The sequence below is a fragment of the Melanaphis sacchari genome, unplaced genomic scaffold (assembly GCF_002803265.2).
Source record: "Melanaphis sacchari strain LSU unplaced genomic scaffold, SCAv2.0 Contig26_pilon_pilon, whole genome shotgun sequence".
Classification (NCBI taxonomy): domain Eukaryota; kingdom Metazoa; phylum Arthropoda; class Insecta; order Hemiptera; family Aphididae; genus Melanaphis; species Melanaphis sacchari.
In genome coordinates this window covers 1,115,202-1,128,476 of record NW_020271143.1, presented here as the reverse complement: position 1 = coordinate 1,128,476, position 13,275 = coordinate 1,115,202, and the positions used below count along the sequence as shown (strand labels likewise).

At 23.4% G+C, this 13,275-nt stretch overlaps 2 protein-coding genes across 2 annotated transcripts; one reads left to right on the top strand and one right to left on the bottom strand.

Moving 5' to 3' along the window:
• Positions 1-220: 220 nt before the first annotated feature.
• LOC112595328 (mitochondrial import inner membrane translocase subunit TIM44) lies at positions 221-3,651 on the bottom strand. Its single transcript, XM_025340481.1, has 6 exons — positions 3,292-3,651; positions 2,575-2,747; positions 2,383-2,516; positions 2,155-2,294; positions 1,985-2,091; positions 221-993 (listed from the first exon to the last, which is right to left on the bottom strand). The coding sequence occupies exons 1-6, from the start codon at positions 3,334-3,336 to the stop codon at positions 366-368; spliced, it is 1,227 nt and encodes a 408-aa protein (XP_025196266.1). The 5' UTR covers positions 3,337-3,651; the 3' UTR covers positions 221-365.
• A 716-nt stretch (positions 3,652-4,367) lies between these two features.
• On the top strand, positions 4,368-11,486 carry LOC112595329 (calcium load-activated calcium channel). Its single transcript, XM_025340483.1, has 5 exons — positions 4,368-4,428; positions 10,185-10,260; positions 10,338-10,514; positions 10,578-10,722; positions 11,333-11,486. The coding sequence occupies exons 1-5, from the start codon at positions 4,368-4,370 to the stop codon at positions 11,423-11,425; spliced, it is 552 nt and encodes a 183-aa protein (XP_025196268.1). The 3' UTR covers positions 11,426-11,486.
• The last annotated feature ends 1,789 nt before the right edge of the window (positions 11,487-13,275 follow it).

Sequence of the window (13,275 nt, the reverse complement as noted above, 5' to 3'; positions counted from 1 at the left end):
AAATAAAATTAAAGACTACAAAGAGAGCCATAATACAATTAGATCAATAGATTCTTTACTGATTAATCTTCTAATTAAAATAATAAGTACATACAATTTTTCTGGATTATTTCTTCTATATTAATAGCTGTTGAAAGACAAATTGTTTAGAGGATTTTTTTCAAATTCACATTGAAATAATAAAAACCAACTAGAATTTTACTAAATAAGTAATAACACATTAAGGTAAAACCTTAATATAATACAGTTCTTTGTTAAATTTGAACAATAATTGATCAAATATTAAACAGAAGTTGACTTAAACAGTAAGAGTATTTGAGAAATAAAATATTTTGTCACAAATAATCTAAACTTATAATTACATTTTACAACAACTGTGCACTGGAATTTGCTGCTATATCTAATAATTTCCAAGCAGCTCTTGGATTTACTTCATTTACATCTCTGCACATTGCCCAAGTATACATCACTCTGATAACAGTATGAGGATCTCCTTCGATGATTAGCCCGTTCACATCTTTAATATACATGATTTGTTGGGCACTAAATGATATTATTAATACAGGACCGTGTTCCATAATTTTTCCAGTTATAACATCCACATTATGTACATCTAAAACTTTGCAATATGTTTGATGACCTTTTTTTCGATGTTCATTAATAGGATGTGATAATACTCTATAAGGAGCTTCAAAACACCAGTCTTTGAGAATAGCTAGATCTTCTCGTGCTAGAGCTTCTAGTACATTCGGTATGATATCAGTTTCACATTGTCGGATAAAGTTTATTAAGCTAAAATCAGGTTCAACACGACACAATTCTGTGACTACATCTGACATTTCAGCATTATGAAACACTGATGATAAAGTATCAGTCACTGAACGTGTAGCTCGTACTAAAACATGATCACTGTCATCATAGCGTTCTTTTAAATCAGATAACTTTTGCATGAATGCATTTTCAGATTTGAATTTTTTCCAACTTTCATACAGCCTAAAACCAAAACAACATTTTATTAATAACAATAATAAACCTTATGGCTTAAATGTACTCTAAATTGTTATTATAATATAATGCATAAAACAATATCAAATAATAACTATTTAATAGGGATAGCCAACTATTTTGGTTGTTAATTTTATTCACTAAGATAATGGGCTGGTACCTCATGGCAATGCAGAAAGGAAGTGTCCAACATTCTGAACCATACAATAACTGCCTTATTAAATCTACCTTTTATTTATTACTTGTATAAATAAATTTTACTATATAATGTAGGAAACTATGAACTTTAAAGTATTGAAATAAAAATTTGAATTTGGATATTAAAATATTAAGTAATAAAGTTATCAATCTTAATTAAACTTTTTGGATAGCTTAAACCACAATTTTTAGATGGTGTTAATATTCGAAAAGGGGAAGATATTTAAACTTATTTTTAAATCCCATTGAAAGATAATCTAAGCATGTATAAATTATGTATATATATATATGTGTGTGTGTATGTACGCGCGCGCGTGTGTATGTGAAAATAATATGTGTGAACCTTTAATACAAAAATGTAGTAGCACCATGTAATAGTTTAATTTTTAATAGGTTAATCAAAATTATTCAGGCGGAGAATGTTTAAATCTATGTTATTTCCAATTCTATAAGTTAATTTATAATTGAATAAATAATTTTAAAAATAAAAAGGAAATACTCACATAAGGTAAGGTTAAGGAAATGTTATTTCGTTAACAAAAGACGAGTATTAAATAATTAATTAAACAAAGTTTGAATCACATAAGAAATGTTATTTTAATGGGCAATGAAGTACATAGGGCACCTAATTTATATTCTATAATCTACATATATATATATATATAATTTAACTTTTTTATGATAAGAATTTTTTCTTTTTTGCTCACGAGACTTCATAATATTAAAGTAAAAAATACTTGATTAATTTTCATTAAAAAAATTATTAAAAAAATATATTTACATTGAATCTTTATGAACGGTAATACCAGTCTCTGTTTCATTAGGAACAACTGCTCCTCGATGACCTAAGTCGGACCGTTTTCTCAAAGTTTTAGGTGCTTTGTAAACCTAAATAAGTGAGAAAACAATATTGTTACGCAAATATTAAATATTAAAAATAAAAACACTTACATGTGAATTTAATGAAGTATCACTTTCAATTTGTGCTGAAATAGCTTCAGCAGTACTTGAAAAAGTCTTGACAGGACCAGACTGACCGATTTTAGTTCCTTTTTCCAATACTGTTTTGCTTATACTTCCGCTTAATAATCCTAAATTTATAATTAATATACAATTATATAAATATTTAAACACTTGCACCATAAACATTTAAATATATAAAATCTATTAAAAATATACCTGCTTTTTTTGCCAAATCAGATTCACTAGCTTCATTTACCTTTTTCTTAACTGAAGCCATAACAATATTAGCAACAGTTTTGGCTTGTTGAGTTACTTTGAATGTTTCTGATTCAATTGTGTTTAATTTCTGTCTAAAATGTTTATAAATTAATCATCAAAATAATAATAAAACAGTTAAAATCATATTACCTAGCTTTAATTAAATTATCAGATTCTTCCAATTTCTTTTTTTCAGCACGAAATTGTTCTAAGTTTTTTTTCATCTCTTTGCTTTTAGACATTTCTTCTTTAATATTATTTAACAATTGCATGATAAAATTTGGTTTTTGTGGTGGTGACATTGAATAATACTTCAAACAATGCTGTAATACCAATTGAGTTTAATAAAATATTTTTAAGTATATAATCAATAAAAACAAAATTAAGTATAATTTATTTTTTCTAAACAAAAAAAAAAAAAAAATACAAAAGTGGACATTTTAATTTATAACTTCAATAAACTTAATTAAATAAAATGAACATATGAAATAAATAATATTGAAACTCATAAGAATGATATAAACAGATATAATACATAATTACATAAATTATTGATTAAATAAGAACGATATTTAAAAGAAGAATTTGTCCATGAATATTTTTTTTAAACAATATGCCGCTTAGGTAACGTTTTAACTTGAGTTTAATAAAAAACCAAGTTTAAATCAATAACTACAATATGTACAATATCATAGTACCATTTCATAAAAACAAATTAATTTTGTTTAGTGATTATATTAAGAAATATAAACGATAAAATATAATAATTTTCATAGAAAACCACATTTACAGTAATTTATTTTCCAATACTCATAAGACAAGACTTTTATTTCGTTGCCCAATTCATCATAAATCTTATATACTTACTGTATTTCTAAAAGCATATTGATATCGTCGCCAAACGGAATACATGGTAAGAGTTTTGGTGTTTGTATTTATATTAATATAAACTCTTAGAAATCACACATTTGAGTAAAAAAAAATGTTTTATTATTTACGAAACACGAATCGCCGGACCGGATGGACGACGGCAAAATGAATCGGAGCGAGGTGATAATGAAAGAAAAATGATAAGCAACATTAAAACATGATTTCCAAACGATTACGAATGGGGCGTAACATTGAAGATATCGTGAATAATTTGTGAACACATCTGTGGTAAAGGCAAAAATAATACAGACAAAAACAATATCAAGAAATTTTGAAGTTTTGTGCGAACAATTTCAACGAAACTTGTAAAAATGAAAACAGGATTAAAAAAAGTTTACAAAAATTTGATCCATCATCCAATTGTACGAAACTGCGAACAGTGCGAACAGCCAAATGTCCGAAACAGCATTACTCCTACAAACCAGGTGGTCAAAATCGGACAGTATCTTTTATAACCTCGTTCGTCCCTTTTGCTATTCGGCTAAACAAACCGTTTACTCCATGAAATTCGGATGTTGATTACAAAAACGTAATTAATAAAATATAAAATATTCAGATTTTCAATAATTTTATTATTTGGGTTTCGGATCGGCTAAATGCGTTCGTAAGAACCGAGCGTTACTTGATTTTTTAACGGACGCAAATTATTGGAATTATGATGTTTCTACCGGCTAGTAAAACATTTCATGGCATGAATAGTTTCGACTGACGATAGAAGACGTGTTTAATCGATATTCTACAACGCACCAATACGACTGCCGTGATAACGAGTAATCAAAAAATCACCACGATAATGATTACAATTTAAAAAATTCAAGTTAATATTTTTATTTCTCATTGAGAAAATCATTTAGGAACGCCTCTAATCGTTTTGTACTCTGTAGTACATACGCCTGAAACTGTGCTCAAATAATTCTCGTATTGATTATTAACTATACGCCGTCGATAAAACAACATTTAACGCGAAAATACCTACCACCTATTCAACATTCAATGCATTAGAGCGCTGAACAATGTGGTCCGATACATTTCTCATTGTATTTATCTCAATTTGTACGGCTCTATTAGGAGAAGGTAAATTTAGCTTTTATTAATTGTAGGTATATAAATTATAGCGTTTGTGTTTTATTTTAAATTTAAACTGGATACAAATGAGTGGGACAGATAAATATGACATTATTGTGTTCTTTTTAATTGGGTAGGTGTGGTTTATTTTGTGACAGACTTATAAATTAATGGTTGCTGTGTATGTGTTAATGAGATCAAATATACTGTACCAGCAAACATGCTCATGATGTCTCTCACTACTTTTTTCAATTTTGGGAATTAATAAAGTAAATTGTATCAGGAAAACTGTAGAGCTTAATAATTATTAATGTTTTTTTATAAAAATAACTTAACAATTAAGCAATAAGTGTTATGAATATCACTAGTCTAAGATTTACTTTACTTGTGTTTTTTATCATCTGCTTGATTTTTAATATTTTATTTATGTAGTCTGCTAAGAATAATGTCTATGTACCTGCGTTGCATTTAGATGTTTTAGTGTTTAAATAAAATTAAATAATTATTATTTAATTATTTGTTTAAGCTGAAAAAAAAGTAGTTGTTAGATGTATAATATCAATTGTAATGACTATAATCCATAATACCTTATTTATTTATTGTAGAGGATCTATGGTTAAGCAACAACTTGTGTTAAATTTTCATTGCAAACTTTTAGAATAAAAATTAAATTAAAATATTTTAAGCTATACTCTGATCAATAAGAGCACATGCCTTTTCTATGTATACTTATTTAAGATCTTATTTTCAAAACTGGCTCCACTAAAGCAAAACATTAGAAAAATAAAAATGATTTTATTGTGCCATAGCATGTTCTCTTATTGAACAGAATATAAAACGGTTATTTTTGTTTTATTTATACTGGACTGACCTGAATTCTTAACAAAACAACTGATATTCAAAACAAATAGTAAAGATTGCATGTAGAAGAAAAATTGAAATTCATTGTTATTAATAGGGCTTGGATGTTTATGCACTTAAAACTAGTGTAATATGCATGCATTTATGCACTAAAAAATTACGAAATATGTAATCAAAATTTGCACAAAAATTTTTATTATTTATTTGAATACAATTTTAAATATATTTTTTAAATTTACATAGTATTTTATTTATTTTATTTTACATTATTATTTATAAATTAGTTATTATCACTATTAGCGTTATACTGTGCTTCTATAGTTTTTTTAATTTGTTCAAATTTGTAACTGTGTCTATTATCGTTAAGTAAATTTTTGTAATGTGAAAAGCTTCGTTCTACATCAACTGATGTTACCTTAGACCTTGTAAAATAAAGTATTGTAATTCCGAACAAATACGATAAGTCAATAATAAATATTTATACTTTACGTCAATACTTTGTCCTATAAAATTTATACATACAAATTGTGTAATTAATTGTATAGTTCATTAATTAAATTGTTTTTTTTTTTTTTTTTTAATGTACTGAAATATGCTTTTTTATTTTTAAAATCCCAAAATATGCAATTAAAATACTAAACCATAATATATGCAAAAATATGAAAAATAAAAATAGTATTACTTGAATCAGTATGACATGAATTAAATTTGTATCCAGGTTAGCATTAAATTGGATAAATAGAAAAAAATATGCAACTTCATAAACATCTGAGCCCTAGTTATTAAAAATGCATAAACGGTTTGTAAAAAAATACATAGGTGTATGCAATGTATATATATACAACTAAATAAATAATGAAATTTTCATAAATACTTGAGTATTGTGCTATGAATAGAATTAATAATTTACAATTTTATTATTATTTAGGCAAATAATATATCTGTAAATGTACATTATATTTATCTATGAATTATCTACTTAATTACACCAACTATTGTTACTGTCTATAATGGTATAAATATTTCTAATTCTAAAATATTAATTTTATATAATTATTGTATCCACATACCTAAAATAATTATTAAATAGTTTTTTTTTTATTATTACAATTAGTTTTAACAGCAAAAAAAAAATTAAGTAGTTAAATATTTAAATCTATTTTCCATGCCTGTAAGTACTTAAACTATGTTATTTGTGATAAAATTATTATAATTTATGTAATTATTAGTTTCAATGATGATTTTATTAAAGCCATTATGGATATTTCCTAATTTATACTATCATCTTATCAACATGCAATAGTTAATTTTACATTAAATAATCAATACAATTGAGTACTACAAATAACAATAAAAAGGTTTTTTCCATTTCAATTTAACTGTCATTAATTACTCTTCACTACGTAATAGTTAATTATTTTTTATTTATATTACTTATTAATGTATAATTTTAGTATAATATTTATATGCAATTGTACATATGCTAACATATCTTGTTACCTCACCACTTGCATTATTTTGAAAATTATTTCTATATTTCTGAATTTAAGAATTCTATGTACATTTTGTCATGAATTTTAATTTTTAATATTAAAAATTAAATCAAGTAATACAAAAGTAATTTAATTATACTTGCATTAAATTTATTATTTTTTAATTTCAAAAACTTTAAATAATAAACTTCTATAATTTTTTTTTATTTTATCTTTAAAAAGATAATGGGCCTATGAGTTAACATTAAAAAAAAAAAGAATAAATAGATAGATAAATTAATAAAATAACAATTAAAATACATTTTTTTCTTTATAACTAAAACATTAATAACATTAAATATATGTATTTTATTTATTTTAATTGCTCAGTAAATAATACAATATAAAGCAATATAACCATTAATAATTATTCAAATCATCATCTATTATTGTAATTTAGTAATGCTGTAAATTTGTTATATTTTGTTCTTGTATTAGGTAAAGTGCAATTTTTTCTTAGAATTTTGAATAAATAGTTTTGTTTAAATTCTAATAGTAGTGTGTTGTAAATTGTTAAATCAATGTATAAGTAAGTGGTTTGTGTTATGTTTTGTGTATGATTAGTATTTTGATGATAGATATTTGTCTAGTATTATGCTATGTTCAGTTTTAAAAGAAAGATTATTTTCAAATGTAATAAGTACTAAAACTTTGTAAAATAATTTTCTTGCCGGTAGTATATTCATATGTTTTTCTAAGTCTTGTGTGATATTTTGGAGTCTCTTTAAAATCGTTTTTAGTAATTCATTTTAATGGGTCTAGAGTTATTTTGTGTATACATCCAGTCTCCAAATAGAGAAATATTGTGATTAATTATAGATTATATTAATGCTTGATACACAACTAATATTCTTAAATTTTAAGATATCTGTTAGATTTTTGAAAGCTTATATTATTTTCCTTAAATTATTTGTGACAAGTTTTATAATATAGTTATTCCATTTAAGATTAAGACACATTTCTTTACATAAACAATTCAGTTTTTAACTATTTTTCCGAATGTTTGACATGTACATAGGTTTTGATATAAACAATTATTTTAATGTATAAGTAGATTTATTTGGTTGGTTAGAATTAACTATATAATGTGGTAAAATATTTTTTCTAAGTTAAGATACTAGTTATTTTTTCATTACTATTTTTGAATATTTGTCAAGTTTATATACTCATCAGCATATATCTCATCTTAAATGACTATCTTTCAATAAAAAATACTATTTTGTCTGTATAGCAAACTAGTTTATCATGTATATTAAAATCAGTTTTTGTCTGATACGTATAATAAATAAAGTGGGCGATATTTGATTTTCTTCATTTAGTTCTTTATTCAAACATGTTTTTTTATTTTTTTAAATATGAACTTAATAATTTGTAAGCCGTTCCTCATAATACCAAATTTACTGCATTTTGTAATAATATTTTATTATCTATAGAATCAAATTCTTTTGCTAGATCTAAATATTTAATACGGTAGAAATTGCTTGTTCAGTGATTTTATCAATTCTGAAACTGAGTTTAGTATATATTTGTAGATTATTATTTTCAAGGTAATTAACTAGTTCTTTTTAAACAATTTTTTCAAGAGCTCAAATAATATAAAATATTTGTAAAATTAGGTAATAATTTTCAATGTTGGATTTGTCACTTTATTGGAGTACATGTGTTATTAGTTATTACTAAAATCTTAAAATTTTCTAGAATAGTAAATAATGTAATAACTAAATTAAAAATATGTTACAATGGTTTGATTAATGAATATGTCATTTTATATTTATTTTGACTTTTTTTTTCCTGCAATTTTATCTAACCCAGAAGAAGAGTTAACTTTTATGGTTTATTCCTTCATCATTAATTAAACTAACTTTATTAAATAAAATATGTGTAGTGTTAATGATTAGTTGTTTACTACCTGCATTGACAATGTCATGTATTAATTGTTTTGTAAGTTTTATTTGGTTATACATGTTTAGTACTGTATTTATGAAAATCAAATGATATTATAACATTAGTTATAAACTTATAACAATTAATTTATGTAAAATAATAAAATTGTTATAAATGTAATTTTAAATGTTAATTACAGAAAACAAGTTTAAAAAATAACTGAAAATCTTATAACTCAAATTTATATTACAAAATATATTAACTATGTTACTATATTATTATGGAGTAATATCGTAAAATATTTAAGTAAGCCTGTTTAATAAATTATTGTTTGTATCCTATATAGTATGTACTTATTATATTGGGTGATTCATTTAATGTAAAACACTCATTATTTCATCAAAAAATTATTGACAATTTTGAATATAATTTTAATTAATTAAAAGTGTTATTTTCCAAAAACAAAAATGTATTTTTCATCAGTTATTTTATATTTTACTAAATGACATGCAATTTTAAATCTATTCCAAAGCAGAATATTTTTTTGAGTATCTTTATAAATAAAAATTTTAGATGAGCAGTTATTTAAAGCTTAGATAAGTGAGATGAAGTGATACAAGCACATTCCATAAACTAGCAAACTAATCTGCTCATTTAAACTTTAAATACAGTAGAACCTTTAATCCGTCACCTTCAGGACTGAAGGTGTGGTCAGAACGCGAAAAAGATTGGATTATCAGAATATACAGAACATTTTTTTATTTACATATTATATACAAGATTATATCAGAAATTTATTATATTTTACATTACTTAGAAAAAAGAGAGGTTGGAGTACTAAGGAGGACAAGCGATAAGGGAAATATTAAACTAGCAATTAATTTTATATAATATATTCTATAAAGTAGAAAATCCAAATTGTATTTTTAAATTACATAGTATTCATATCGATTATACTATGGTCGGATCAACCGGAGCGGCGGACCAGCCGAGGGCGGATGAGAGGGGTTCTACTGTACTTATAAAATTATAACTAATACACTACTTGTCTGGAATTTGATTTTGGTATATTTAAATATAACAAAAAAACTTTTTGTTATGGAATATAACATTTAAAATGTTTGCTGTCATTTAAAATTTAAAAAAATTAATAAATATTAACAATAAAAAATAGTTAAAAATATAATATTTTTTTAAATGTTGTTTTGTTATGCTTATTACTTAAAAATATTTAAAATATATATTTTAAAAAATTTTAGTGTTTTACATTAATTTATTACTTTGTATGTATATGAACAAGTATAATTTTTCAAGTAATATTATTTTACTCATTATGATATTTACTTTTATAAATATATTTTCACACAGTATGATAATTATAAATTTGAATTCATTACATAAAAATTTTTAATTTTCTTTAATTTAAGTTAAAATTATTAGTATTTCTGTACTCAAAACTATTTAATTTTATTAAAAACATTTTTGCAGGCTTAACATGGTTATTAGTATATCGAACAGAAAAATATCAAAAGCTGAAAGTGGAAATTGAAAAGTCTAGTAAAAAACGTAAGTTTTTAATAAGTTTTAAAAAAACAATTCATATTTTAATGATTAATTTTAAATACATTGACATATTATTTTACTTGAAAAACGTAAAGAAGCCCATGGAGACTCTGTCGACAAACAGCAAAAAAAAAAAATTGAACGTGTTGAAGAAAAACTTAAAATTAACAATCGTGATTTATCAATGGTTAAAATGAAGTCCATGTTTGCCATTGGTTTTGCGTTTACAGCACTATTAAGCATGTTCAATAGCATGTGAGTCTTATTTGTACATTTTTTAAACACATAAAAATTATTAAAAATATTTCATTTTCATAGATTTGACGGACGTGTTGTAGCAAGATTACCTTTTACACCTATTCCCTGGGTTCAAGGATTATCACATAGAAATTTACCAGGCGATAATTATACAGAATGTTCTTTTATTTTCTTGTATATATTGTGTACTATGTCAATACGTCAAGTAAGATTGAAAATATTGTTAAAACCATGTAAAATTTAATCATAGACAATTAAAGTAACTAGATAGATGATTCAATAATATACAGCTTATTACAAGAAGAGTTATAGCAAAAATTAGCGGCAGTTCAAATTAAACATCTTAATCTAATTTCAGATTTTATCATCAAAATAAAAGAATTATTATTATAGTATTTTGTGTAAACATTACAAGTATGATAAATTACAACTCTGCATCAGAGTTGGTTGTGTAATTAATGAATCAGCTATCTTTTTTTTAACTTTTACAAGTCATTTGAGCTTTTTTCCTATAAGCCAATTCAAATCATACTTCTTGTGCATAAGCTAGTTTTTATTTCAATCCAGTTATAACTCCTTGGATCTTTTCTGACCACATCAGGCAATCTTTATTTCGAGTATCAACGAGGTTTTATTTAAATTTACTTGATTTACTATTACCATCTTGTTTCGTGGGCTATCTAATCATTACGTCAATGCCTAGAATTTATGTTAGTTGTAGAAAGGAAGAAAGTCATCTATTTAGTTGTTTTATAATTATGTATTTATAATAAACAAAATTTAATATATATTTTTTTTTTTTTTTTGTATTATAGAATATTCAAAAATTATTAGGATTTGCTCCATCAAGAATGGCTAACAAACAAAGTGGTGGCTTATTTGGACCTCAACCTCAACAATTTAAATAAATTTAATTGAATATAAAAATTAGTATTAATATAAAAGACCAATTTATTTTTATTTTATTTTTTTTGTAATACAAAAAAAAAAATAATGAAATTATATTTGTACTTCTATAAGTTTTTGTAAAATGTTATATAATATTATTAGCTAAATGCAGCTCTAAATAAAGTGTAATTTCATATTGAACATTTAAATATAAAAAATTAAAATACGAATAAGCAATATTTACCATAATTTATTTATTATTTAAGTTCATGTCAATGTCAATGCCTTGTTTGTGGCAAGAAATATTTATGATAATAAAATAATTTAATATTTTGTTTTCAAGTTAATCAAAGAATTTTTAAAACTGTGAGAAAAAAATACAATCAGTGTTGAAATACCTTTTTTTGTTTTTTGTAACTTATTACAGTGAATCGGTGGTATACAAACATTATTAATAGTCTAATTACTTACTATGGTTACTTCTCGATTGACAATCATTTAGGAAGTTAATAAAGATTATGAATGTATTCTCATTATTTATGTTAAGCATCATAAATATAATATATAAAATTACGTATTTTTTATTTTGGATATAATGTGTTAATTAATATTTATATTTATGCTGCAATATAATTAATCATAGTATTTCTGTATGAGGGAGCTACTTATTAATTAATTTTAAACCTATTAAAAAATAAAATATAGAATAGTAAAAATTATTTAAAGTTATAATTCAAGGTACTCCTAAAATACATGTAAAATGAATTAATGTTGTGTATCAATAGAAAATAAAAAGTATTTTGCAAAGCTTCAACTCTAATTTTTAAAATTGATAATGGAACTAACACTAAAAATGTATTTAATATCAATGTGTTAAAAATACATAGGAAACTAACAAAATTCACATATGTATACATAGGTATAAACATTTTTAATTTATATATTAAATCAATTAAAATCCTTGAAAAAAATATTTAAGTAAGAACAAAATAAAAATATTGTGTAACAAATTAATATCAATAATCCAATACTTGAACAATTAAAAGTTTTAATAATTTTAACATGAACAAAAATTATCTTTTTAGTTATGTTTATTATTGTACTAATTAATAAACTTTTTAAAACAATTTTTTTTTTTACTTTATTTAAAATAACTTTTAATAGAATTCATACTTAATTTAAATTATGAACTCTTAGGATCCTACACGCGTTCATTGGGGTTCTATAATCTTTTCAAAAAAATATAAAGAATAAAAAAATTTTACCAAAATCCAAGAGTGTTATATATTTAAAAACTAAAGCGTTATCTGAAGTAAAAAAACGACAACATAATCAAAGCGGTTGATATTGATTTTGATGAACTAATGTAGAAAACAACTAAATAATATTTTACATGCATACTTATGGTAGGTATAATGTGTATGTATATATTTATCAGTCAGAATAAACTTGAACAAACATAATAATTTATTTATTATAAATCTAATTTATTTGATAATTTTTTTTTGAATATTTTTTATTTAAATCCAAGTATCAAATATTATGATATCAATTGTTTTATTACTTACCAATTTCTATTCAATGGTCAGCAATTATTTTACTATTTATTGAGTGATGCGTTAATATTTAAGTTAGTAGACATCATATTAAAATTTTAAAATTTTGTTTTTTGGCCATTTTGTACTCATACTGATCGGGCCTTACATAATTTATAACAACAACCTTAATCTCAAAATAATTCTTATTAGGTATATATTCGGCAGTTTGAATAAAAAATATTCAACAATTTGTTATGAAATGTCTGAAAATATGTTTAATTTTGTTATACATGATGTTTTACTAGTAACTTGAAGATAATATAATAAAAAAT

Coding starts and splice junctions, on each gene's coding strand:
- LOC112595328 (XM_025340481.1), bottom strand. CDS start 3,336: ATGTATTCCGTTTGGCGACGATATCAATATGCTTTTAGAAATACA. Junction 2,748..3,291: donor AATATGCTTTTAGAAATACA/GTAAGTATATAA, acceptor TTGGTATTACAG/CATTGTTTGAAGTATTATTC. Junction 994..1,984: donor ACCGTTCATAAAGATTCAAT/GTAAATATATTT, acceptor TTTTGGTTTTAG/GCTGTATGAAAGTTGGAAAA.
- LOC112595329 (XM_025340483.1), top strand. CDS start 4,368: ATGTGGTCCGATACATTTCTCATTGTATTTATCTCAATTTGTACGGCT. Junction 4,429..10,184: donor TACGGCTCTATTAGGAGAAG/GTAAATTTAGCT, acceptor ACATTTTTGCAG/GCTTAACATGGTTATTAGTA. Junction 10,723..11,332: donor GTACTATGTCAATACGTCAA/GTAAGATTGAAA, acceptor TTTGTATTATAG/AATATTCAAAAATTATTAGG.